The 23,601-nt window shown below is 56.6% G+C and overlaps 1 protein-coding gene across 2 annotated transcripts in view; it reads right to left on the bottom strand.

Moving 5' to 3' along the window:
- The window catches only part of RPTOR (regulatory associated protein of MTOR complex 1), a 330,129-nt gene that overhangs the window by 82,687 nt on the left and 223,841 nt on the right, over positions 1 to 23,601 (bottom strand). For both annotated transcript variants that reach the window (XM_041723779.1, XM_041723780.1), the window contains exons 10-12: positions 14,152 to 14,227; positions 7,633 to 7,734; positions 1,139 to 1,222 (exon numbers count right to left, since the gene is read on the bottom strand). In XM_041723779.1, the coding sequence (XP_041579713.1) occupies positions 1,139 to 1,222; positions 7,633 to 7,734; positions 14,152 to 14,227 (262 nt within the window). The remainder of the gene's footprint in view (positions 1 to 1,138; positions 1,223 to 7,632; positions 7,735 to 14,151; positions 14,228 to 23,601) is intronic.

The raw sequence follows: 23,601 nt of genomic DNA, 5'->3' as shown, positions 1-23,601 counted from the left end.
TTTTCCACGGTGACGAAGACACATCGCTACGCACATGACACGTGCAGGCCAAGCCGCTCCAGAGTCACGGGAGACCCCTCCCCAGTGACCTACACGTTCTAAGTCATCTGCACCCCAAGTGCCCTGAGGGTGAACCGTCCCATGGGGAGTGAACTTTTCTCTCCAATTCTTAGACTCCTCCTTTCCTCCTTCAATCTCGGATCACCAAGTCTCACTCTTTGTTGACGTTACGTAATGACAAATCTTAAATATATACAAGTGGAGCTAAAATAATATACTGGCTCCTGTGTGCTCATCACTCAGCCTCAGGGACACGAACCCGACGGCTGGGTGCTGCCTCGCACGCCCACTCGTCCTCTCCCAGAATATATGAAGCACATCGTGCTTGCCACACACGTTCATGTGTAAACAGACTTTACCTCCAAAAAATAAGTTCTCTTTTATAAAAGAACCACATGCCATTACACCCCCAAAATGAACAATTATCCTTTAATAATACTGTATTCAGTTTATGTAAAATTTCTTTTTTTTAATGTAAAATTTCTAATTTTTTCAAGAACACTAATTTTTCAGACTTTCAAACTTTTGTTTGCCCACAGAACCAATAAGGTCCGGATACTGCAGCTGTGAGGGGCCTCTCGTGCCTCCTGTGACGTGTATGTTCCCTATCGATACCTCCTTTCCTCGTGATGCAGTTGTTGGAAAACGGGTCACTGTTTGATCTTATTTTTGTCACCATTTTCTGTTTTAAATGGCCACTACCACTCTTTTGCAGAATGAGTAAACAGAGAAGTGTTTTTAAGTTGTGCTGAGCATCAGAGTGTAAAGTCAGCGAATGGGTGTGCACCGGGCACTTGGCCAGAGTAGGAGCACCCTGCTTGGTGGCTCAGGCAGGGGTGAGCCACTCCCTAAACAGCACGGCCAGGGGGCAACACCTTCTGCCTGCAGAGGTGAAGCTTCATGGCGGATGTGAAGAGGCCAGAGCAAAAGCAAACCCTGGAACGCTGTAGTGGCCGGGGCCGCACAGCACGTGTTCCCTGAGGGCCCCGCGGGCTTGCTGCCCGCCCCACAGTCCCCCCGGATGGAGGGTTACCGTCACTCCTCAGCCCTCCCCGGGGTCAGGGCAGGGAGCACGCACCAAGCTCACGGCCCAGGGGCCCAGGTCCAAGAATCGTCCCAGCAAATCCAGGGCTCTCAGCCTGTGCACCTGGCTCAGCAGCACCTGAGGAAGGAAGAACAGGACAGCGTCACTGCAGAGTCGCGGCACGAGGCGTGATGCCGCGGGGCCGGCTCCGCAAGCTCACAACTGCCCCTGGCTTCATGCGTTCATTCACCCAGGGCAGGTGCTCCTTTCTCTGCAGTCCCGGGGTGTAGGTGGCTTAGGAAAACACTGTATTGTTTTCATTAACAGCTAAAATATACACCCTGTTCAAAGTATTAGAACAAATAGTTTTTAACTGTAATTATTTATTTTCATTTATTTTTAAAGATTTTATTTATTTATTCATGAGAGACACAGAGAGGGAAGCAGAGACCCAGGCAGAGGGAGAAGCGGGCTCCCTGCGGGGAGCCCGACACGGGACTCGATCCCAGGTTCCAGGATCACACCCTGGGCTGAAGGCGGCTACACCGCTGAGCCACCAGGGCTGCCCTTTAACTGTGTTTAAAAAGAAATCACTGATGATGTTGTGTATGTGGACACTGTCCTCGGGGCACACGCTCCCTTACCTGTTCTAAACCAGATAACCTATTACTGCGTTTCTCATCCCTTGTTAACCTAAACTGAATAAAACACTGTGGCGGTGATTCTGCATCACCGGGCACGTCTGGCCGTGTCTCGCCCAGCGCATGCCTCCCCCCTGCCCGCTTCTGAAAGGATTACCAAGTTTCTGCTGTTCTGAACATGCTGTGATAAATGTCCTAACAGGCACATTTCTGTGCACTTATGTGGTTTTTTCCCCCTGGGATAAACCTGAGGGTCGGAGCTATATATACTTTTATTACCAAACCATCCCCTAGTTGAACCAGCTTGCACCCCCAAAGAGACACGAGTGGGCGCTCTCCCTGGGCCTTTGCTATTGCAGGGTGAGGGCGAGGACAAGGGCTTGCTGTGTGCTCTCTGGTTATCTGACCCGGGGCAAATTACTTAACTTCTTGGAACCTTAATTTCTTAATTCGTAAGAACAGACAACACAAAACAGAGTCCCGGAGGTTTTATTAGATACCAGATTGAGAGCTCCTGGCACCAGCAGCCAGTATGACAGGTAAAAATAAAATAGCCTTTTAATCTGAATTTCTTTGATTACAGTTGAGGTTGATCATCTTCTGTCACAGGTTAAGTGGCTATTTCGCTAGTAAACTGGCCACACATGTCCTTACTTTCCTACTGAAATGTTTGGCTTTTCCTTCTCGATGTGGAAGAGTTCTTGCCACAGCTTCTCTTGTTTTCTTTCTTATGTTGGAGTTTATTTATTGATTTATAAAAGACTCTATTCAGAAGAGACACAGAGAGAGGCAGAGACCCAGGCAGAGGGAGAAGCAGGCTCCATGGGGGGAGCCACATGCGGGACTCGATCCCAGGACCCCGGGGTCACAACCTGAGCTGAAGGCAGACACCCAAGAGCTGAGCCACCCTGGCGCCCCGGAGTTTAATATTTCTAATGGGGTCACTTCTATTGGCTTCTTCCTTGTGGTCTTTACACTTGAGGACAGGGCCATGGAGACCCCTGAAGGGACTCTGTGTCTGCTATTGCTCCCAGCCAAACCCAGTGTGCATTCACGGGCGTGACAGGGGACAGCAGGGAGCCCCTCCCACCGCCACTAGTTAGCCACAGAGACAGACACACTGCAACAGGCCCCTGTGACGGTGGGACGGGCTGAGTCGTGAGCCCCCGCCCTACCTGGGGTGCAGCGAGATCCCTGAGGGCAGCCAGCATGTGGGGTCCCCAGGTAGCAGGCAGAGGGAATGGGATGGCCTGGGGTGTCAGAAGATGGGTCCCCCAGACCAGCCTGGGGGTTCCCTGAGAGGGGCAGCAGTGAGCCATCCAATGTGGTCGCTGGGGGGATGGACTGGCCAGAGGTGGGATGGAGGGCAGAACTGGGTGGACTTGACTCCCACTGATGGGGAGGAAGAGACTCAAGATGGCCGGGGACATGCCCATGGAACCTGTTGGCCGAGGGAGAAGGCAGGTCAGGGAAGAGGACTCTGGAAGAGAAGATTTGGAATGAGGCCTGAGAAGATGGGCAGACATGCCCGGGAGGCCGGGTAGACGTGCCCCCAGGGTGGTGCTCCTGGGGGAGGAGATGCTGGGTAGAGGAACTGGTGACGGTGGGAGGTTCCAGTGATGTCACCTGCTCCTGCAGGTCAGTAGCAGGACCTGGGAAGACAGCCCCTGGGGACACGGTGCGGATCGTGTTGGGGTTGTGGGGAGGATGCCGAGTGGAGCTGAGTAGAAATCAAGGGGGGTGAGGAAATGAGGCAGCAGGGCTCCCGTGAGGGTCCTGACAGCACCAGGTCCCGAGAAGGACAGGCAGGCCCAGGGGCAGGAAGTGCAGGAAGAGAAGCGCCCGTGGCCCCTGGAACGCCGTCTTGCCTTGGCCGGCACCTGCTCCAGACCCCCGTCCACACCACTGCCTCCAGACCACGTGGGTGTTTGGGGGTGTTGAGTCTCTGGGAACTGGGGAGGTGGTGACCTGATCCCTCTCCCACTGGACTCGTGCCTATCATGTGCCACTGCCGCCTGAAACGGGTCAGGAGGGCAAAGTCGGTGGTAAAGTGTGGGCTTTGGGCCCTGGTTTCCGCCCGGTCACTTCCTGACAATGCAGCTTAGAGCACAAACCACGGGGACTTCTGTGTCCTCAGCGGGACAGGTGGAGGTGATGACACGTGACCTGGGCTCATTCTCAAAGCTCACTGGGACGAGGTCGGTGGAAGCCCCTGGCGTGTGCCGTCCACCACGAGGGCGTGTCCTGGACGCCGGCCTCACCGCCTGGGCCTGCAGCTCAGGACGCCTCCTCTTTCATAAGCCACTCATTGGCTCTCCTTGTTCTAAAGGAAACAAAACCGCCCAAGGTGCTAGTTTCCAGGTGACCCAGGGGGAGCACACCTGCAATCTGTCAAAAATCTGAAACGTCTGTGACCACGAAGGCTGGTGAAGCCCGTGGTCAGATTCCTTTTGTTGTTTAAAACACCAGGGATTCCTGGGTGGCGCAGCGGTTTGGCGCCTGCCTTTGGCCCAGGGCGCGATCCTGGAGACCCGGGATCGAGTCCCACGTCGGCTCCCGGTGCATGGAGCCTGCTTCTCCCTCTGCCTGTGTCTTTGCCTCCCTCCCTCCCTCTCTCTCTCTCTCTCTCTCTCTGTGTGTGTGTGACTATCAGAAATAAGTCCAAAAAAAAAAAAAAAAACACCAAACGTGGGGCACCTGGGAGGCTCAGCGGTTCGCATCTCCCTTCGGCTCAGGCCGTGACCTGGGATCCCAGGGGTCCTGGGATCGAGTCCTGCATCGGGTTCCTTGCAGGGACCCTGCTTCTCCCTCTGCTTTTCTCTGTGTCTCTTATGAATAAATAAATAAAATCTTTAATAAAACAACAAAACACACCAAACATGAATAAAGCTGTTTTCTAGGGCAAACTGCAGAGCGATCCACGGTGGAAGAACGGGCAGCGAAGGCCGAGAACCCTGGCCGCACAGGCCTGTCCTGCGCTTCCTGCGTGTGCTGGCCGCCGCCACTGGCCCCAGGCTCCACCAAAGCGTCCTCCTGGCAGATGCAGCAGCGGGACGGGAGCCGCGTTCACAATGCTGTGACGCGATCTGCTGGCGTGCCACGGACCCTGTGATGACACGCACAGGACGGCCTCGCCTGCCTCGGGGGCCCGGTGTCTGAAGACGTTCGGCAAGGAAGGACTTTGTGTTGTGACAGTGTTTTGCGGGAAAAATAAAGATTGTCAATAAAGAGTCCCAGGAAAATGTCAAGTGTTGGTTTTGTTAGACATTATGTGGTCTTTCTCATTCCTTCTGTTCATTTATATCCAAAAATGCTGAAGGCTAGCAGAAATTAAAATTTACGTTAAAATAAAGACTGGCTTTTTGTTTGTACTTTTTATTACTATTATTCCTGTTTCAGATGGCTCTGGGATCTGTGGACATTAGAGACAAACGGTCAACGGGATGTTTGCATCTGTGGCGACCTGAACCAGAGATTAGTCGTGGTGGTGTGAGCGCCCACGGTAGCCTGGAGCTTGCCGCGGTGGCTACACTTCGCGTGCCTCATGCACAGACGGCGCTCAGGCTCAGGGGCCAAGGCTTCCTGGGGGGGGGGGGGGGGGGGCGCCGCTTCTTACAAAAACAGATTCTCTAGCTCCGGTCTGGTGGACTGTGGGGGTCCCTGTGGGCTGGGTGCCTGGGGACCTGGTGACTGGCTCCTGAAGCCACTGATGTAGATAATCCGTCTAACAGTGACATCCCGGTTACTCTCCCGCTGGCATCTGAGAATGACCCTGCGCGTTCAGACCTAAAATTCTCTCCGTAAGTAAAGGGAGGCAGTGAGAGCAATCGGCGTCCTGATGAAGTGGCCGGCCACGGTCCGGCCTGGGGGTACTGACACCGCCCTGCGAGATCCCTCCTCTCCCGTCTACAAGGCGCGGGTTCAGCCCCCGGGTCTGTGGCTGCAATGCGCCCGAGCCACCCGAGGGGGAGCAGACAGCAGTGTCACATCCGACAGGTGACCACAAGCGCCTGCCCATGCGCTGTGGGGACCGAGAGACTTCCTTCCTAGGCCTTCTGTTTAACATTCTTTTAAAGTCAAGAAAAGACCCCGGGCTGGTCGGGGAAAGTTACTTCCAAGCTTACGTTCCCAGGAGGGACTGCAAATCAGCTGGCCTGAGAAGACATTTCGCTTGACCCTGAAGGTCAACAGCTAAAGCCTCTGAGTCTCCGGGCACAGAAAATTCTCTCTGGCTCGTGGGAAAAGTAGCAGGGATTGGAAAAGCCACAAAGTCTGCATTAAAATTCTTCCTTCCTTAAGCAATACTTTCTGACTTGCCAAGGCCCTAGAGAATAATTTATGGGTAACAGGGTCCAGGCTTTGGCAAAAATAAATTTCCTCAAGATAAGAGGCGTGAAGTTAACTAATGAGAAGGAGGCTGACCCCGTGGGCTCCAGCGCACGAAGCGGGTGCCCATCCGCCCTTCCCTTCTTGTTAAGTAGAGGATCCCGCATCGATCCAGGCCGGGCACAGCCCAGGAGAGCCCGCCAGGATGATGAAGAGCCTGCTGCTTGCGGCTGTTTGAGAGGCCAACGGCCCCCCCCTCCGCTCTTTCAAGTCCTGTCCCTGACGTCGGCACCAGGACGCTGGCTCTGTGAGGGCCGCACGTTCCCCAAGGGAGTGTGGACTGTACGTGGAACGTTGAAAAGAAACACCGGCGTCAGGCCACGTCCGGCAGGACTGTTTGCCAGACCCCGTGTGCTTGGCATCCCGCCCCGGCGTGGGGAAGGACGGAGGGCACGCAGTCGCGCCGTGGAAGTCACAGGATGGCCAGCAGGACCTCCCCAGGTGAACAGGCTGGTGACCCGGGAGGAGTGCGGGTCCCACCTGCGCCACGGCGTCCCTGGGGATCTGTCTGCTCCCACCTGGCCAGCGCGAGCACGGGTGAGCGAGGGAGTGCCGACGGCTGCTGCGTGGTCAGCGTTGTCTCGTCCTTAGTACCGAGAAATTCTTTATTTGAAATAAAAATTTATTTGAAAATTTTTTTTCAAGTTTTTCAAATAAATTTTCATTTACTTGAAAACACGTGCACTTACAGCTCACACCAAACTCGGGATGGTCCTAATCCTGCAGCCAACAATCCTCGTGCTCTAGTCACAACGTGAACCACCGTGCACAAGGCACCAAGCCGCGTCGGGGGCCCAGACCGTCTCTGCGGGACGTCGGCCACATTCCCGGCCCTCTGCCCTCTGCGGGGCCCTGCGCACAGGCCCGGACCGGGTGAGACCTCCGGTTCCGTTGCCGTGAACAGTCTCCGAGCCTGCTGCGCGGTGCACCCAGAGGCGCTCGGCCGCGCCCTTCCCACAGGTCCACCGTCCCGGACACAAACCTTCTGTGAAGACTGACGATCCCCCCGGGCGGAAGCCGGTATCCTGCCCTCCTGCCCCACCGGACCCCACTAACCAGACAAGTTAGCTGACGGGGACCCGCGGCACCGGGCTTCCAGCCCTCCGGCGGGGTGTGCGCAGCGTTCGCGCGAGCACGGACACGGGCCGTGGGAGGGGCTGGCGGCCTCCACGGAAGGGCTGCCCGTCACCCAACGACCCGCCGTCGGCGGTCACCGGGCTGGGGCCCCAAGCGCCGTCTGCCATGTGGCCGCCGCTCCTCTCCCGCTCCTCCCGTGTGCACCTGCAGCTCCCGTCCTTCCAAGCAGGTGCCCCGGAGCGCATGCGCTGCAGCGACCACAACCCAAACTGGCGTTGAGAGGACAGTGGGGAAGGGAACTCCGACGTCCCAGGAAAGCCCTTCCCAGTACGTCTGCCCTGGCTCCGACTTCCCCCGGCGGGGGGCACGGCCACGGCGCCGCACACCCGCACACACATCCCGGGCTCCAGTCCCTTCCCCGAACGCTCATCTGAAGGGACTCACCTGCAGGACAATGGGAAGTTGCTCGGGTGGGTTCCTGTTCTCCACGCCCATCGTGAGCCACACCTGGAACGCGGTCAGCTGCTCGGCAAAGAACGGACTGTGCTGTGGGACAGGCAGGGGCGTTAGTTAGGGACCCGCCGCTCCTGGTCAACTTGCCCGACACGCCCACGTCTGCCCAAGGCCGACGGTCCAGGTGAGGGACGCGGGGGCAGGGCAGGGGCGAGCGAGCCCTCCGCAGAGGCAGGAGCACGGGTGGAGTCCAGGATAACTCGGCCCGAGCCCCGGAGGGGGGTCCCCGGCCTGAGGCGGGAAAGGCGCTCAGAGCCGGGAATTCCGCCTCAGACGTGTTGAGTTCCAGACACCCACCCGCACCCCTACCCGCACCCCGCGGCCCCTGGACAGAGCCCCAAAGCCCACGCGGCACTGCAGGAGGACGAGGGGCGGCGGGCAGGGGCGGGAGAGCCGATCTGCCGGGACTGGCTGAGAGGCGCAGCCGCGGGTACCGTGGGGTGCGCTCGGGCCGAGAGGGAGGGGAACCTGGAGGCGGCAGCACAGACGGTTCTGTGAAGGGACCTGGCTGCCAAGGGTTAGGGCCGAGGGGACCGGGCTGCCTGGTGGAGAACTCTGGTTTAAGGGTGGGAGGGTGAGGGCGCTTCTGTAAGCGGACGGAGCAGACGGGCAGGGGGCTCCCCACCACAGCCTGGGGGGCTCTCATGGGGCGGGCCCGGGAGGCAGCCGGGCCTGGATGCAGGGGCCTGGGGGGGTCTCTCCCTCACTTCTGTTTCTCGGGAAGGCAAGTCACAGTGGGGCCGAGCGGCAAGGGAAGGAACTCTGTGGGGACTGCAGTGGGGTCACAGGGGCTCCTGGTCCTGGCCCCAGTCAGCGGAGAGAGGGGCCAGCAGGCTGCAGGGCTGCCAGACCCATGCTTTGGGGTCAGAGAGATGGTGGGAGGGGGGACAAGCTGGACAGCCAGCAGTAGGGGCGTGGAGGTGGTTTGTCCTTACTGGTGGGGCAGAGGGGATGCCTCTCCCCGCAGCGTTAGGGACCCGGTAAAGCACAGAACGAGCGGCTCAGGCCGGAGGGAGGAGCTGGCCGCTGGGTTTGTCACTCTGACACAACTGCTTTCACCTAACACACGGTTCTGCTGTCCCCGAGCCCCAAACAAGAAGACCTGAGTTACAAATCTCTGTCTCTCCACCCTACCCTCCCAAGCAGGAGAAGCAGTGTCTGTATGTAAGGAACACGGGGACAGGAATGTGCTGTGGCCCCGGGCTGGCGTGTGCGGACACATGAGCATCCACAACTCTGAGCCGTGGGCGGGGCCTGGGCATGTCCTTGAGCTCAACTCTGGGCCTGCTCGCTGCACAGCACCCACGGAGGAGCCACCACGATCCTCCCTCACGTCTGTCACGTGAGAAGCCAGTGGACAACGCGCGCCACCCAGGAATCCATGCTCCTGCAACGTCAGCTTGCGTCGGATGAACCAAATCTGGAGGGCAACCTGTGAGTTGGGATGGAGCCCCCAAACTGGCTTTCCTACTTTTAAGTGTGAATTACTCATAAATTGGTTAAAAACGGCAACCTCATTAAGCTCCCCTCCCTACATGTGGGACACCTCCGGTCCCTGAGGGGAGCTCGGGTAATTCACATCATCCCCGCTCTTTCCTCCTCCTTCCAAGTTAGTTTTAGAATTACGGACGTTCTCGTGTTGCTCATTGTGGGAAATACCATTCTACACAGAAGGAAGGACAAGCGTCCCTCATCTCTGCACCCAAACCGACAAAGTGAAAGCCTCTGCCATGGAAGCGCGCGGTGAGGTTTGGGGTGCTCCTTACAGCATGGGGGAGCCGACAAGCGAGGGCAGCCCCTGACACAGGCGGGGCTCAGGTTCTAAATGACGTTCCACGGGACATCTTGAGAGCTGCCCCACGCGCACCTTACGATGATGCATAGCTGGGGTTTTGGGCCAGACTTCTGAGATTACCTCCATCATGTCAGAGTTGCTGCGTAGATTTTAGGGAAATTGGAGCCCAGGAGGGGCGTTCTGGGGCACAGCTTGCGCAGGCCTGGGTGGAGGTTCTGAGTCCTGGGGCCTTGTGTCCAGGGCCTCCCGGGACAATACTGAGGCCAGGCAGGCTGCTCTGCTGTCAGCCCATGTGTCATATGGCCCGAGGGCCTGAACAAAAGGAGGGCCTGAGCGGCAAGAAGATCCACACCTGACCACTGGGGGACCTAGAAAGTCCTTTGCTGTCGTTGTGAGAGAGGAAGGGGTTAATCTCAACACACTTCTTCCTCCTCCCCCCGGCTTGCCATCCCTGGTCCAGACACACCTACACTGTCCGTGCAGTGATCTACTTGCTCTTCATGATGACCTCACCAGTTAAAAGAGGAGACGAAAGAAAACTGCAGTGACCAGGAGTGTTCAAATCCCAGCCCCCTGTCAGAGCTCAGCTTGCAGAAGGGCTCTTTAAGCCCCTTAAGAGCCGGTCATCCACTCTTCCTACCGTGTGCAAATGCTCCTCCTCTCTCCCCGTGTCAGCAAATGACAATTCTGATTGGTTTCCTTTCCACTGTGGATTAAAATCTGTCCTCCCAACTATTGACCTTGGAAGAGTGACACTCGTGCTGGGCTTTGTTTTGGGCTATCCGACAGTGAGGTTTTAAGATGAAGCCAGTAATTTAAAGAAAATTATTAGAACGAAGTAGAGAACTCAGGAAAGCTGCTGCATAAAATCACCTATAAACACTATGTATACAAAGAAAAACCGTAAATGCAATTTAGGGAGATACCATTTGTAGTCATGTTGATGGATGGGAAGACTCAACATTGCTGAGACGCCCCCAAGGCCATCTATGGATCCAGGTAATCCCTATCAAAATTGCCTTCATAATCAAGCATGCTCAGTACCCGTGTGAGGGCAAAATGACCAATGAGTAGAGCCGAGAACCCAGAAGCGGCCCCACAAAGATGGTCTCGTGGTTTGATGTAAATAACACTGGGTGAGCTGAACATCCATGTGTGGAAAAGCGAATCTCGAGCCCTACCTCACATCAACCATGTGAGTGAATCCCAGATGGACTACAAGCCTAAGAGTGAAACAATCAAGCTTTCAGAAGAAAAAGACAAGAACACCCTTTCAGGGGTGTTCCTCTCAAACATTTCTTGGACAGGATACCAAAAGTCTTAAGCAGTAGAAAAAAACTGGCAAACTGGATTATGTTAATTCAAGAAATTTCTATTTAAGAAAAAACAAAAACAAAAAACACTGAAAAAGTGAAAAGTCCAGAGTGGGGGAAAAAAAGATATTCATAATGAGTGACAAAGGATTTGTATTCAGAATATACACACAGTCACTACAAACCAATAGAAAACAGAACATAAAAGAAAAATCAAAAGATCAGGCAATTTACAAAAGAGGATATTCAAATGGCCAATGAAAATACACAACAGTGCTCAACACTATTAACCATCAGAGAGATACAAGATAAAACTTCAGTGACATGCCTCTTCACATTGAACCAGAATAGCCAAACAAAGGGAAAAAAAAGTAGAAAACATCAGGTATTTATGAGGATACAGGGCAACGAAAACACTCACAAGCTATGGGTAGGAGCGTAAACTGATTCGGTCACTTTGGAAAACCGCCTGGCTGCACCTACTAAAACTGCCCATAGGCATGCCTGGGGACCCGAACTATCGCTCCTAGTGTGCACCCCGGACATAAATGCACCAGAGGCAAGTAAGACATTAGGAGCACCCGGGCTGGGCTGGGACAGCATGGGACGCATTCACCTCGGGAACAAAATTTAAGGGGGCACCAAAAGACTCAGTCATTGAGATTACAAAATACTTTAATGCAATATTAGAAAAAAATCATTGCAAACATCCATAATGAATAAAATATCAAAATTTTAAGTAAAGACAGCCTCACAATTACTACTTCTCCTTTCCTCAGGCTCCAGGGACTCGGCCTGGCCCGGGCCCAGCATTATTTGTAGGGCCTGCAACCTGGAAACTCAAAGTGCCCGCTGGCCAGAGTGTGGGCAAACGGCCTTCGAGAATGCCGCCCTGTGATAAGCGCTACCGCCACGAGAGCAGGCGTGACGCTGAGTGCAAGTGGTGAGACACGAAGGCTACATCCTGTAGGATTCCATTCATCCAAGTGCACAAAACCAGGCAAGAGGGTAGGTGCCCTCGGGGAGAGCAGATAGAAGGCAGCAGGGAGGGGCTCCCGGGGCTCCCAACCCGCAGCTGCTTGATTTGGGTGCTGGTTACTCCCGTGTGTTCATCTCATAAAAACTCCTCAAGCCACACATTTACAGAGTGCAATTTTCTCTATGTACGTTCGGCTCCCGAAAACGTAAAAACAAAATAAAAAAGCTAGCATGTGGTCTACCTCATTTACCCCTCCCTGTCACAATTTGGGGGAAATTATTCCCATATGCAGAATACTGATTCCAGCAGATTAGAAATGAAGTACTGAGATCCTTGGAAGCATACCTGGCACTGCAGCGGAAGGGTAATAATCCAGGAACCGTATTATTTTACGTAAGACTGTATAGTTCCAATCCCCTAAGGATCAGAACAAAGTAGAACCATACGCAGTACAAAAAGCTGAAATTATATTAGGTTTACTGCACATGTGTTTGTGGCCACAGGCCCTGGCCTCCTCTGGTGAGCTGAGGCACGTGGGAGGGCTACACAGCCGCGGGGGGGGGGGGGGGGGCGGTCTGTGGCTGTCCCCAGTGTCCTGTGACCGTGCATGAGCCCGGCCCCTCCCTCAGAGCTCAGGTTCCACAGGAAGGGGACCCACAGGCGAAGCCAAGCACGCTGGTGAGAGCTGAGGGAAGGCTCTGCCAACTTCTCTTCCCGGCTTAAAATGCAAAGCAGTCGGTGACGTAACTGGTGAGTGTGTTAAAGAAAAAGGCAGCTGGAGAGAGGGATGGATAAGCTCGAGCAAGTGCGGCCTGAGCAGTGGGCGTGCAGGTGCTCACTGTGCAGTCCTCTCAGTGTTGCTGTAGGTTTGAAAGTTTTCATACTAAAATGTGAAAAATTTCAAGCAATAAAGAGGGAGGGAATATGAGATACAAAAGCGAGGGAGGCCTCTTAGCTTATCACCCCCAGCAGGCACATCAAGATCTGAGGAGTTACACACACACACACACACACGCACCCCCCCACAGATATGCACAATGCACACAGGTACATACATGCACATACACACATAATGGACACTCATACACATCATTCATGCATACTCCACAGATACACCCCCCACAGAAACACGCATACATGTATGCATACACACAAATCTGCACACACGTACACACGTACACACATGTCCCTAGACCCTCACACAAATATGTGCACATGTACACACAGTAACCAGACACACATATGTACCTACATATACATACATGTACATGGACCCACATCTTACAGACATGTGAACACCCCATGCCACAGGTACACATGTACACACAGATGTGCACACATGTATACACAACCGATACACACACATGTACACACTCGTGTACATGGACACACCCCACAAAGATATGCACAATGCACACGTGTACACACATACAGATATGCACACGAACATGCATCACAGACATGCATGTCTGCACATTTACAGACACACCTAATACAAATATACAGACATGTACACGGACACACCTCACACATGCACACATACCCCATGCTTGACCTGAGCACTCAGCCTGTGTTTACTATTTCAGTCCTGTGTCCCTTTAATTGGATACCACCCTGATTCCCCCTGTAAAACAAGGAAACTGAGGCACAGGGGAGAGAGCTTGTCCACTGTAGTCCTGCGTGGGGTCAGAGACGAAGGTGTGGGTAGAGATGGCCAAGGCTCTGACCCTCCAGCCTCACCCTCCATGGCCTGGAGCCACCCCGTCCCTCCACTGCCCTGGCCCTCCCAGGTCCGTGGGGGCCAGAGGGCGCATGTGCACAGATGTGAGTGACCACATCCCCTCCTTCAGGGCTCTCGAGCGAGGGGCTGGCTCTGGTGCACACACGCTCAGACCTGGTGCGCAGTAAACACTGGATAATCAAATCCTGAATGAAACACGGAGGCCGTGCAGCAGATGGAGCAAGGGGGGGCTCTTGGTGCGGGGCTGTGAGACAGATACTCCCTCAGGGCTGAGCTCTACACCCCCGGGTTCCAGGCAGGGTCTCGGGAAACCCACAATCCATTCCAGTTAAAGGGCAGAGCGTAAAACGCCGGGTCAGGGAGCGTGCATTAAGCAAGTAGATTGACAAGAACATCATTTTAAAAGAAGACATTTCCTGAGAGCTCGCCATTTCAAAAGCTTTAACCCCTGGTTGGTGTAATCTTTCAAACTTCTGCCAACTGCACCTTTTCCCAGGCGGGCGAAGGGAATCTGACAAGCCAGCACCCTGGACGCCACACCCGCTCTGGCGGCTGTGCGGGCCGAGTGCCCAGGGTTGGAGCCGCCCCAGTGGACCATGCGGACGCCCTTCGAGGGACTCACCCGAAATGCAGTGCCTTCCTCGATGATGGTGGGCAGCTGAGACAGGCAAATGTCGACGGCCAGGTCCCAGGCTTGCCTGCAGAGAGAACAGAGGGACACCCACCGGCGTTACTGACGGCTTCTGTGGGAGGGGCCCTGGCTGCGGGTCCTCAGGGCAAGCAGGAAGACATCTGGCGGCACGCTAGAGCCACTTTGTTTGTTAACATCGTCTCTCTTCAATTTTTTTTTTTTAAATTTTTATTTATTTATGATAGTCATACAGAGAGAAAGAGAGAGGCAGAGACACAGGCAGAGGGAGAAGCAGGCTCCATGCACCGGAAGCCCGATGTGGGATTCGATCCCGGGTCTCCAGGATCGCGCCCTGGGCCAAAGGCAGGCGCCAAACCGCTGCGCCACCCAGGGATCCCAGTCTCTCTTCAATTTTAAATGAGAAGAACTTGGGGAAAAATATGGGGCTTGCCTCCCTTTGCACTGCAGCTCCAGCCCACCGGATGGCCACAGTCCGTCCACGTCCAGGGAGCAGCCATGGCATGGCGAAGGCCGCAGTGCCAGTGGCACACACAAATGCCCCGCGGTGCTTTATTAGAGGCGGCAAGTGTGGCGCCGGAGTCCCGCCCAGAGTCAGGACCGGCACGTACCACCGCCCTGCCCAGCACAGTGCCCTGGACCTGTGCCCACCACGAGCCCGTCGGGGATGAGGCAGGCGGTGCTTGTTTGAGGGAACAGCAAGTCTCTCCCACGTGTGACCCCGGCCACCTCTCCACCAGTTTCTCATGGCATCAGGGCCTGGCTCAAAGCCCACACAGAACAGTGAGTGGCCCGCCGGCCTGGCTCTGGAGTCCGGCATGCGTGGCTCCAGCTCCCAAGAGCCAGTTTCCCCACCTGTAAGGGCAACGATCGTGCCTGCTTGCAGCGTCCTCGGGGGACCCTGGGGTAGCCGGCGCCTTGGCAGGGGCACCGACTGGCGAGGGACGCTCACAGCATCCATCGTTAGTTCTATACTGACGGAGACAGTCACCTCCCTTTCTCTACAGCCACAGATGCAAGCGTCGATGCCGTGGACACAGGGGCTCCTTCGCCCCTGCTCCCCCCTTCCCTTCCTCTTGGAGGCAGACTGGGGATCAGCTCACGGGTCTGGTGAGGGCGGATCCTGAGAGGCAGGAGGCCACCTGCCATTGATGAGACTAACCCCCCGCCCCCCTCCCCCCGTGCTTGTGTCCCCTGAGACGACGGCACCGGGAACGAAACATGTGAACAGCCAGAAACACAGGAAACACGTGAGGCAAACAGAAGCCTAGAGGGCTCTCTGCCATCGTTCGATCACACGGAACATATTCCAGGTTTCCCGACTGGCCCGCTCTGAACCAGCGCGCCCTTCCCCCACCGATCTAATTAAGAGGCAATCAGCGCATAATCAAAAGTGCCTCAAAGAGCAGGCAATAAATAGTCCCCATATGCTCAGTAAGCGCCCAGGCTGCAGGCGGAATGGTCCTTCAGCGGCGCTGAGGGACGGATCTGCTCTTTGTGAGACAGAAGCAGAGTCAATTACTGCAATTAAACGCTGTAAAAATTCCTTGAATATAATCAAATACAAACTTTGAACTTCAAGACTTGGAAGAAAGTGTGAACAAGCTGGGGGCAGGGAAGCTGTGAAAGGGGCGCAGGGGCGCCAGCCGCGAACCCTGGCTCTGGGCCCTGGCAGTTGGCTTCGGCCGCTGGGGGTGCACCCGCGGAGGCCGCGGCACGGCCTCTCTCGGCTCCGTCTCGTCCAGATCAAGGGCAAGAGGAATCCGGCCAAGAAGACGCCCCGTGGTTGTCCGCGGTCCTGGCTGGGTGCTCCGGACACAGTATCGGGGGGCCCAGCCCGCCCGCCCCGGGGGAGGCTGCCGGGCAGTCTCCTGATGCCCGCTCGGTCCCTCCATAGAGTGAAAGCCCCAAGGAGCCGCGCAGGGCGGGGGTGGGGGGGCAGTGCCAGTCCTTTGCGGAGCGAGCTCCGAGAGGCCGGCCGCTCCCTCGGGGACCGAGTGCTCAAGCAGCCCAGGACGCAACTCTGGTTTGCGCACGGGGACTCTGGGGCTGCGCACAGGCCAGGGGGCCCAGAGCGGGGCGCGGGGCAGAGAAGCTGCTCAGGGCCATGCGTGGAGGGGCACAGCTGTCTGGGCGACAGGGAAGAGGGACTGGGCCCACGGGGCTGAAGAGCTCGGCACTCGGGAGAACGTCTAAGACCCGCGGAGACCCCCCAGTCTAGAGGGATGGCCGGCGCGGGCGGCAGCCGTGACCCTCTCCGGGCCTCTGGAGGGGCCGCTCGACAGCGGCGCTCCTGCGAGCGTCTTACCCGTTGGCTGGAACCGGCTGCATTTTCTAGGGTAAGATCACAATGAACTGGGAGTCTTAATTCGGGTTCTGGCTCGGGGAGAGCGGGAACGTGAGTCCCGGGAAGCCGAGGCCGGGCTCCGGCGCCCAGGCGAGCGCCAACCGGGAGGGTGTCTGCGTTCGCACTTCCCACGGCCCACGCGGCCGCACTGCGGCGGGAGGGGGCGCCGCGACAGCCTGACCAGCTGAGCCGAGGCTCCTGCGCTGTGGGCTGCTCGGTGAGTCACTGCCCGGAAAACGTGCCGAGCAGGCAAGAGCTCGGGTTTTCAGGAAACGGGCCTCGGATGGCAGGCGCCCAAGCGTGGGCCGGCAGGGAGCCTTCCAGGAGCGCGCGGCCTCCATCTGCGGCGATCGCTCAGCGGGGAGGCGCCCTCGACGGACGGACAGCAGGACAGCACCGGTTATTCCTGCGCCGAGGGGCGAGGCCCCGGGACCCGCAGAAATCGGAAGGGAAGGCGACGAGTCCCTGGGGCTTCACATCAAAAATTACACGGGAGCCGGCGCCGCGCTCCTCATTACGCCCCGCCTGAAGCAGTCAATGGAGCTTACTTTGTGTTTTAACCCCAGTCTCTGTTGGGCTTTGTTCCCTCCTTCCCCCGGCTCAACACGCAGCCCCTCCACCCCCACCCCAGGACCGCGGGCACTGGACGGCTCATCCGTCATTCCAGATGCGCTTTCTGACAAGCTTGGCCGTGGGCTCCCAGGGGACGCACGAGCTCTGGTCCATTTACACAGAGGGGGCCTGTCTGGATGTGTTGTCCCCAAACCAGCTCTGCGGTAAGCCCAGCGAGCAGCGGGCACCCAGCCTCCTGGGCAGAACTGGAGCATGACCTCTTGGCATCCGGGCTGCACGTTCTCCCACCGCCTGAGCGGACAGGCACGTGAGCTAGATACCGGCCACCCGGTGGGTGCAGGAGAGGGTGCAGGAGCCAGCAGGAAGCAGGGGTGCCCGTGGGGCTATCCACGGTGGGGCGGCGGGAAGCCCGGGTCCCAGTGGCTCAAGCTCAGGTGACGTGGAAAGAAAAATAGACCCTCCTTCACGAAGCCACTGGTGGAGCCTCTATCCACCGGCAGGGGAGGGGGGAGGCGGCTTCCCCCTCTAGCCGAGTCGGTCTACAAGCAGGGGTGAGGCTGCAGGCCCCACATCATGGCCTGAGTGCTTCTGTAAGCAAGTAAAGATGACCACCCTCTCAGGTGACTGTCTCCTTCCCAGGTCTACGTGGTGGCACACCTGGACTCGAAGTCTTCCTGTTCCATCCACTGGAGCATCGAGACACTCCGGGAAGCAAGGCTGGCCCTCTGGGGGCATCTACTCAGGAACCATCTCAGCAAACACAGGAACTGGACCCAGAGCAGGGCTGGCACCCAAACACACACGTGCCCCAAACCCGGAAAGAGGGTGGAAATCGCAAGCAGCACCTTCATGCTCTCTTCCTGCCTTTACGCTCATTGTTTTTTTAGCGTGTGGGAGGGCGCGGACCAAGCCTTTGTCACCCTGGACGCTCCCCTGGGATGCAAAGACCGTCTACGTGGGTCTTCCAGCTGCCTCTGGGTGTGAATGGACAGCAAGGCTCGTCCACAGTGGCCCCACGGAAACCAGCAGGTGGACACTGAAGCCGGTCACTGCGAGGGCACTGGCTTAGGTCACTGTGGACAGAGAGCTTGGGAAAAGCATTTTAGAAACTGTGAACACTCCTAATTTGGGTGGTGGTGGGGTCTATTTACCACTGAATGAACCCCCTCATGAACCTACACTGCCAGAAACCCCCTCGTCTCCACGTGCTTTGGTGGCAGCGACGAGGAAGCAGCTCCGGGAGCGCCGGCGCGGTGGGTCCTGCGGCAGGCTGGTTCCTCGTCGGCACAGACGCCGGAGCCGGGAGGGCCTGGGCTGCCACACCGACTGCACCTGATTGTTTCTGGCCAGTATTGCTTCACTATGTTCCTACGAGCATTTTCTTCTTTAAATCTGAAGCCTGATTTCATGTTCAACTCCTGATCAAAGTAGGCTAATGGTATAATTTTCAACATTTAATGGGATTGACTAATGTTTACTCTTTGGCTACAAACCCATGCTGGCACTGTCATCAGGAAAACCCTATCCTGAGAAAACGTGTGTTATATGCACATGATGCTCCTTGGAAATCTCATCACCGCTAATTTCTGTAAGAGAACCCTGTAGCTCTAGTTACACGGCATTTTTCAGCTTTTCCATCAAGATAGGAAGCCACAGTATCGAGCCGTTCAAGAAAAAGATGCCAAATGGAGAGGACCCTTTGATGTGGACCGTGAGCATGACCCGCTCACGAGACGAGAGCCCAGGCCGCTGCGCCACGACGCAGACACGCAGCACCACGGTGCACGCCTGCCCACTGCATGGCTCCCGGGCTTCAAGGGCCCAGGGCACCAAGGCACTGAATTCTCACTTCCACCCCAAGGACATCCAAGGTCACGGTCCCCTGCAGAGTCCCCAGCGGGCTCCAACGCCCCCCCATGAGTTTGGTCTGGCCCTTACAAAGCTTACTGTCCTGGCTGTAAACGTATGTGCATATGTGGGTATGTACTTAGTTATGTATTGGGGAGAGAGCGAGTGTGCACACGCGTGGGGCAGGGGGAGAAGGAGAGAAAATCGCAAGCACACTTCTCGCTGAGCACGGAGCCTGACACGGAGCTCGATCTCACGACCCTGAGATTGTGACCTGATCCGAAGTCAAGAGTTGGGTGCCTGACTGAGCCACCCAGGCGCCCCCGGCTGACTACATTTTAAAATAAGTAAGTTGTAAGTGGAAGTGTGAATCCATGGGCTCAAAGTGCCACGAGGAGCGGCACTGCAGTCGAGTGCCAACACCCGGCACGGCCGACGCCCCCGGCCCCCTGCCCCCACCCCCCCCACGGGTGCTCCCACAGGACCGACACACACGCTGCAGCGTCTGCCGCCAGAGCAGACCAGGACCGAGGCGACTGCTGCCTGGAGCCGAGGCTCCCGGCCCTGTATTCTGCTCAGAGAGCGCACCTTCGGGTGACGGGTCCGTCGGCACCCTGCTGCACGGTTCCTGGGAAGCCGTCCTTTTACGGTCCACGCCCCCGACAGTCGCTGCTGGCACATCACCAGGAACCCACGCAGTCCCCGCGCCGGCCCAGCCAACCCAGTCAGTGTGCACCGGTGGTACGAGGGGCCCCGTGCAAGGGCCTGACACGACCCCGGGGATGCCAGGTCCCTTCCCTCAACACGGCCCACCTGGGCCGCTCACCCACGGTCCCCTACAACCTGTCCTGTACCGCCCGCGCCGTGGCATCTCGTCCTACCACGGGCACTCACAGAGGAGCCCTGGCTTCGGAGATGCCGCGTCCTCCCTCTCAGCAGGGAGGGACAGCACGCCTGCCTTCCAGGCCCGTTCCCTCGCTCCCTCGCGTGCTACACTGACACGACAACATCTGTTGCCAGGCTGTGTCCGGGATCAGGAAGATGATCATGCCAGGAACCCAGTAACGGGACTCAGTACACGGCCTGGCACTTAGTAGGTGCTCAGTAAGTGGCAACCACTCGCATTGTCATCTACCCGTCAACTGCCTTGAATCTTCGGGCTCCCAGGGTCTGCAGCCCCCCCACCCCCGGAGCCCCAGGGAGCCTGCCCACCCCGCACACTCCCAGTGGACTTGTTTCTGCCCCTCCCACCGCCCGGGTGCCTACTCTGGGGTTGGTCACAGGCAGCACCACCTACTCAGCTTTCCAGGCAGAGCCCTGGAGAGGTCCCACTGTCCTGCCCGCCCACCCCCCCGATGGAACTGGTCACCGAGCCCTGTCCATCTCAGCAGATGAGACACTGAAATCTGGCTCCTCACATCCAGCCACATGATCACCGCCTGGGCCCCAGCGCAACATGCTACACAACCTCCACCACTTCTCGTGCGGGTCCTTCCGCACAGGCTGGGGGCGCTGGCTCCTGCCCTGCCCTGCTCACCACCGCAAGCACATGAAGCTCCTCTGCAGGGCCAGCTCTGCCCCTTGCTGTAGCAGCTCTGGACACAGCCACACCCCGGGCCCCCCCGCCAGTGGCGTTCCGTTTCTCTGCTCTCCCGACCACACCCCTCCTCCTGCCAGCATGACACCTTCCGGGGTCCTCCTGGCTCTGTGAGCCGTGGGCGCGTTTCCCTCGCCATGAACACACTGTGTGATGACCCCCCTCTCCAGGCAGCAATCCCCTTGGGGCCAGGCCTCATTTTTGATGTTTGGACAATTAAACCTGGTGTGGTGTGGGGCTTTGCCCAGCTCTCCCTCCTTGGGCTCAGACAGGACAGCGCAGGGCAGGACACTCAGACTCATGTTGGACATGAGCAGGCCAGGATGTCTACAGGTATAGGGACAGGTGACTCGGGACGCAGGGCTCATCGGCAGGGCTGGGGGAGTGGGTGGGCAGCTGCCCTGGGGTCACAGCAATGCCCATTAGGGTATCTTGTTCCTGTACCAGGAGCCTCCTGGGTTGTGCTGAGGGCACAGGGTTCAGGGGGCCCCCGCCTCCTTCTGACCAGGGACTGTCCCACCACGGAAAGGCTTTTCTTCCCGAGCGCTCCTCAGCTGCATTCAAGCTCCCCGAGGATGGAGGCTGTGCTGGGGCCCCAGGACCCCACAGCAGTAGATACTCGGGCACTACTTTACACTTTTCTAGAGTGGCTTTTTATGGCCTTTACGAGGCCCATACAGGTACAAGTCCAGTGCCCAGGACTTGGCAGGGGTGCAAGGTATCCCCGCAACGTGCTGCTTCAAGGACAATCCTGTCTGCTGTACAAACTCAGGACTGAGGCTAATGTGTGTGAGTGATTTCCAACTTGGAATTTTAATGAGCTCTTGTCACAACATTTGAAACATACCAAGTGAGACCAAGTCCCAGCACCAAACCTTACGGGATTTGACTAGTCACGTGTATCTTGTGCAAAGAAGTACTCAACAACTTCTTCTGTCTCTGGTTTTGTATTTTGACAAATAATGCCTTAATCATAATGACTCAATTGTTAGAAACAGCTTCTGGTGTTTCAAAAGCTTCGAAGAAAATCTACACGCAGACTTTATAAAAGCAGCATCTGCTGACTTTTAAAATGGAGAGCCCGCCCTCGGCCCCACGGCCCAGGTGCCAGCGCCGCTCACCCCAGGTCACCGCTCCGTTCCGCCTTTCTGCGCGGAACACACATCGTAATATAGATACGGTTGATTCTGTTGATTCCGTTTGGGGTCTGCTCTTGTCGTTTAACACATTTCGTACAGTAATAAATAGTCTTCATAAACATAAGATTGCTTCCGCTGTTTCAAGTACATGTATCTTAACTGTGCACCTGCTCCGTTAGGTACCAGGGTGAGTCTCAATCCTCCTCTTTATAGCTAAAATTCTGACAAATGGCTTAGCTTGTCAAAATCTTTCAGAATGTCTCATCTCTCACGGTCCTTGGCACTTGCCGAACCATCCTCCTGAGCGGGGACAGGTGGGTGCAAAGCGGACAGCGCAGCAGGGGGCAGGGGGCCTGAGGCCAGCAAGGTCACAACCGAAGGCACGGGTGCAGGGTCGAGTGGTTCCGAGGCGTCCGTGGGTAGGACACAGCAAGACAAATCAGATTCCAGAATGGCTGCATGTCTGGCCACTTCCAACGTCCAGCCGGAGGGAGAGACCCAGGGCTCTGGCCCCACAGATGACGCTGACTGAACACGGACGCAAGAGGGAACTGGAGTGCACGTGAACCACGGAATCCTTCCTGTGGAATCCACAGGAAGGAATCCCCTCACCCGGCCGGGTGCAGGGCCACTCCTCCACCATGGCATCTGATCAAACGCATTCCCAGACACCACACAGGCTGACTGATGATGGAGATGCCGTGACCCAGGTCTACCCGTGTCCCCGTCACACATCTGGAAGCCTGCGTACATGATGTGTCCACGCAGAGCCGTCTGGGGCTGGACTGCCCCATCGTGGCCTGGCCCTGCTGTGGGGCCACCCGCTTACCTCCCTGTGCCTCCCACGATCACCTGTGAAATGGGGCTGTTGGCACCAACACCTCTGTTGTGAGGGGTGGGACTTAGTGCACGGACAGCACAACACATGACCCACAGAAGCTACTTAATAAGTAAGTCACTGGCGTTATTATTTTTGTATTCAGCACCTTTGGATCACATGCCACCACTTGTCTGTGCCTCTGCCTCGGTAAAGACCGCGGTGCACCATCTTCTCACCCGCCCACGCCTTGCCTTCTGCACAGAATTTCCACGGACTCTCCAGCTGTCTCCTTCAGCAAGATGGGGCTCATGGTGGAGACTCTGATGGTCGCCCCAGGGAGGGACCTGGGGCTGACCTTTAACAGAGTCCAGCAAAGAGGACACTGTTCCTGATGCTACGTCACTGTGTTAGACTGCTGTGCCCTTGCCGGCCGAGGCAGCTCGAGGCCACACGCGGGACCCCACGGGGCAGGGGCTGTGGGTCTCTGCAGCCTGGTGAGACCCCCAGCAGACCAGAACCCTGCCCCACAGAAACATCATAACCCATGTGCTTTAAGCCACTCAATCTGCAGGAATATGGTTATTCAGCAACAGGTAACAACACACACCTTGATTCTTCTGACTGCAGGATTCCTATTTCTAAATAGAAGACTGTGCCTGTCAGAAAAACAGCCAATGGGTTTTCTTACAACACCCATTTAGTTTGTGGTTGGTTTCCGTGTTCCCTTTCGTTTCGGCACAGGGGCTGTGGCGTTCATCAGCCCCCCGTGCTAAGCCCGGGTTCAGTGGGAGCTGACAAAATGGCTTCTTCACTTTCATGGAAAATGCCAGGAAAGCACATGAGATACATGCTTAAGGTTCGGGTTCAAAATGAAAAAGAAAAAAATATCCAAAGTACATAAATTCCTTTGGCCATGATGGTAAAACCAAACCCACGGCTCCAGCCCATCTGCACTGCCCACCACCCTGGGGCCCAGAGCCCTTGGAGGCAGCCACCAAGGAGCGAGTACGTGTCACCTCCCTGAGCTTGCTTTACATTAGATCTTTCCTCCAGGATGTCTATCGAACTACATTATGGAAAGACCATGATGCACACGCAC

The sequence above is a fragment of the Vulpes lagopus genome, chromosome 12, assembly GCF_018345385.1.
Source record: "Vulpes lagopus strain Blue_001 chromosome 12, ASM1834538v1, whole genome shotgun sequence".
NCBI lineage: Eukaryota > Metazoa > Chordata > Mammalia > Carnivora > Canidae > Vulpes > Vulpes lagopus.
This window is presented reverse-complemented; position numbering and strand designations above follow the sequence as displayed.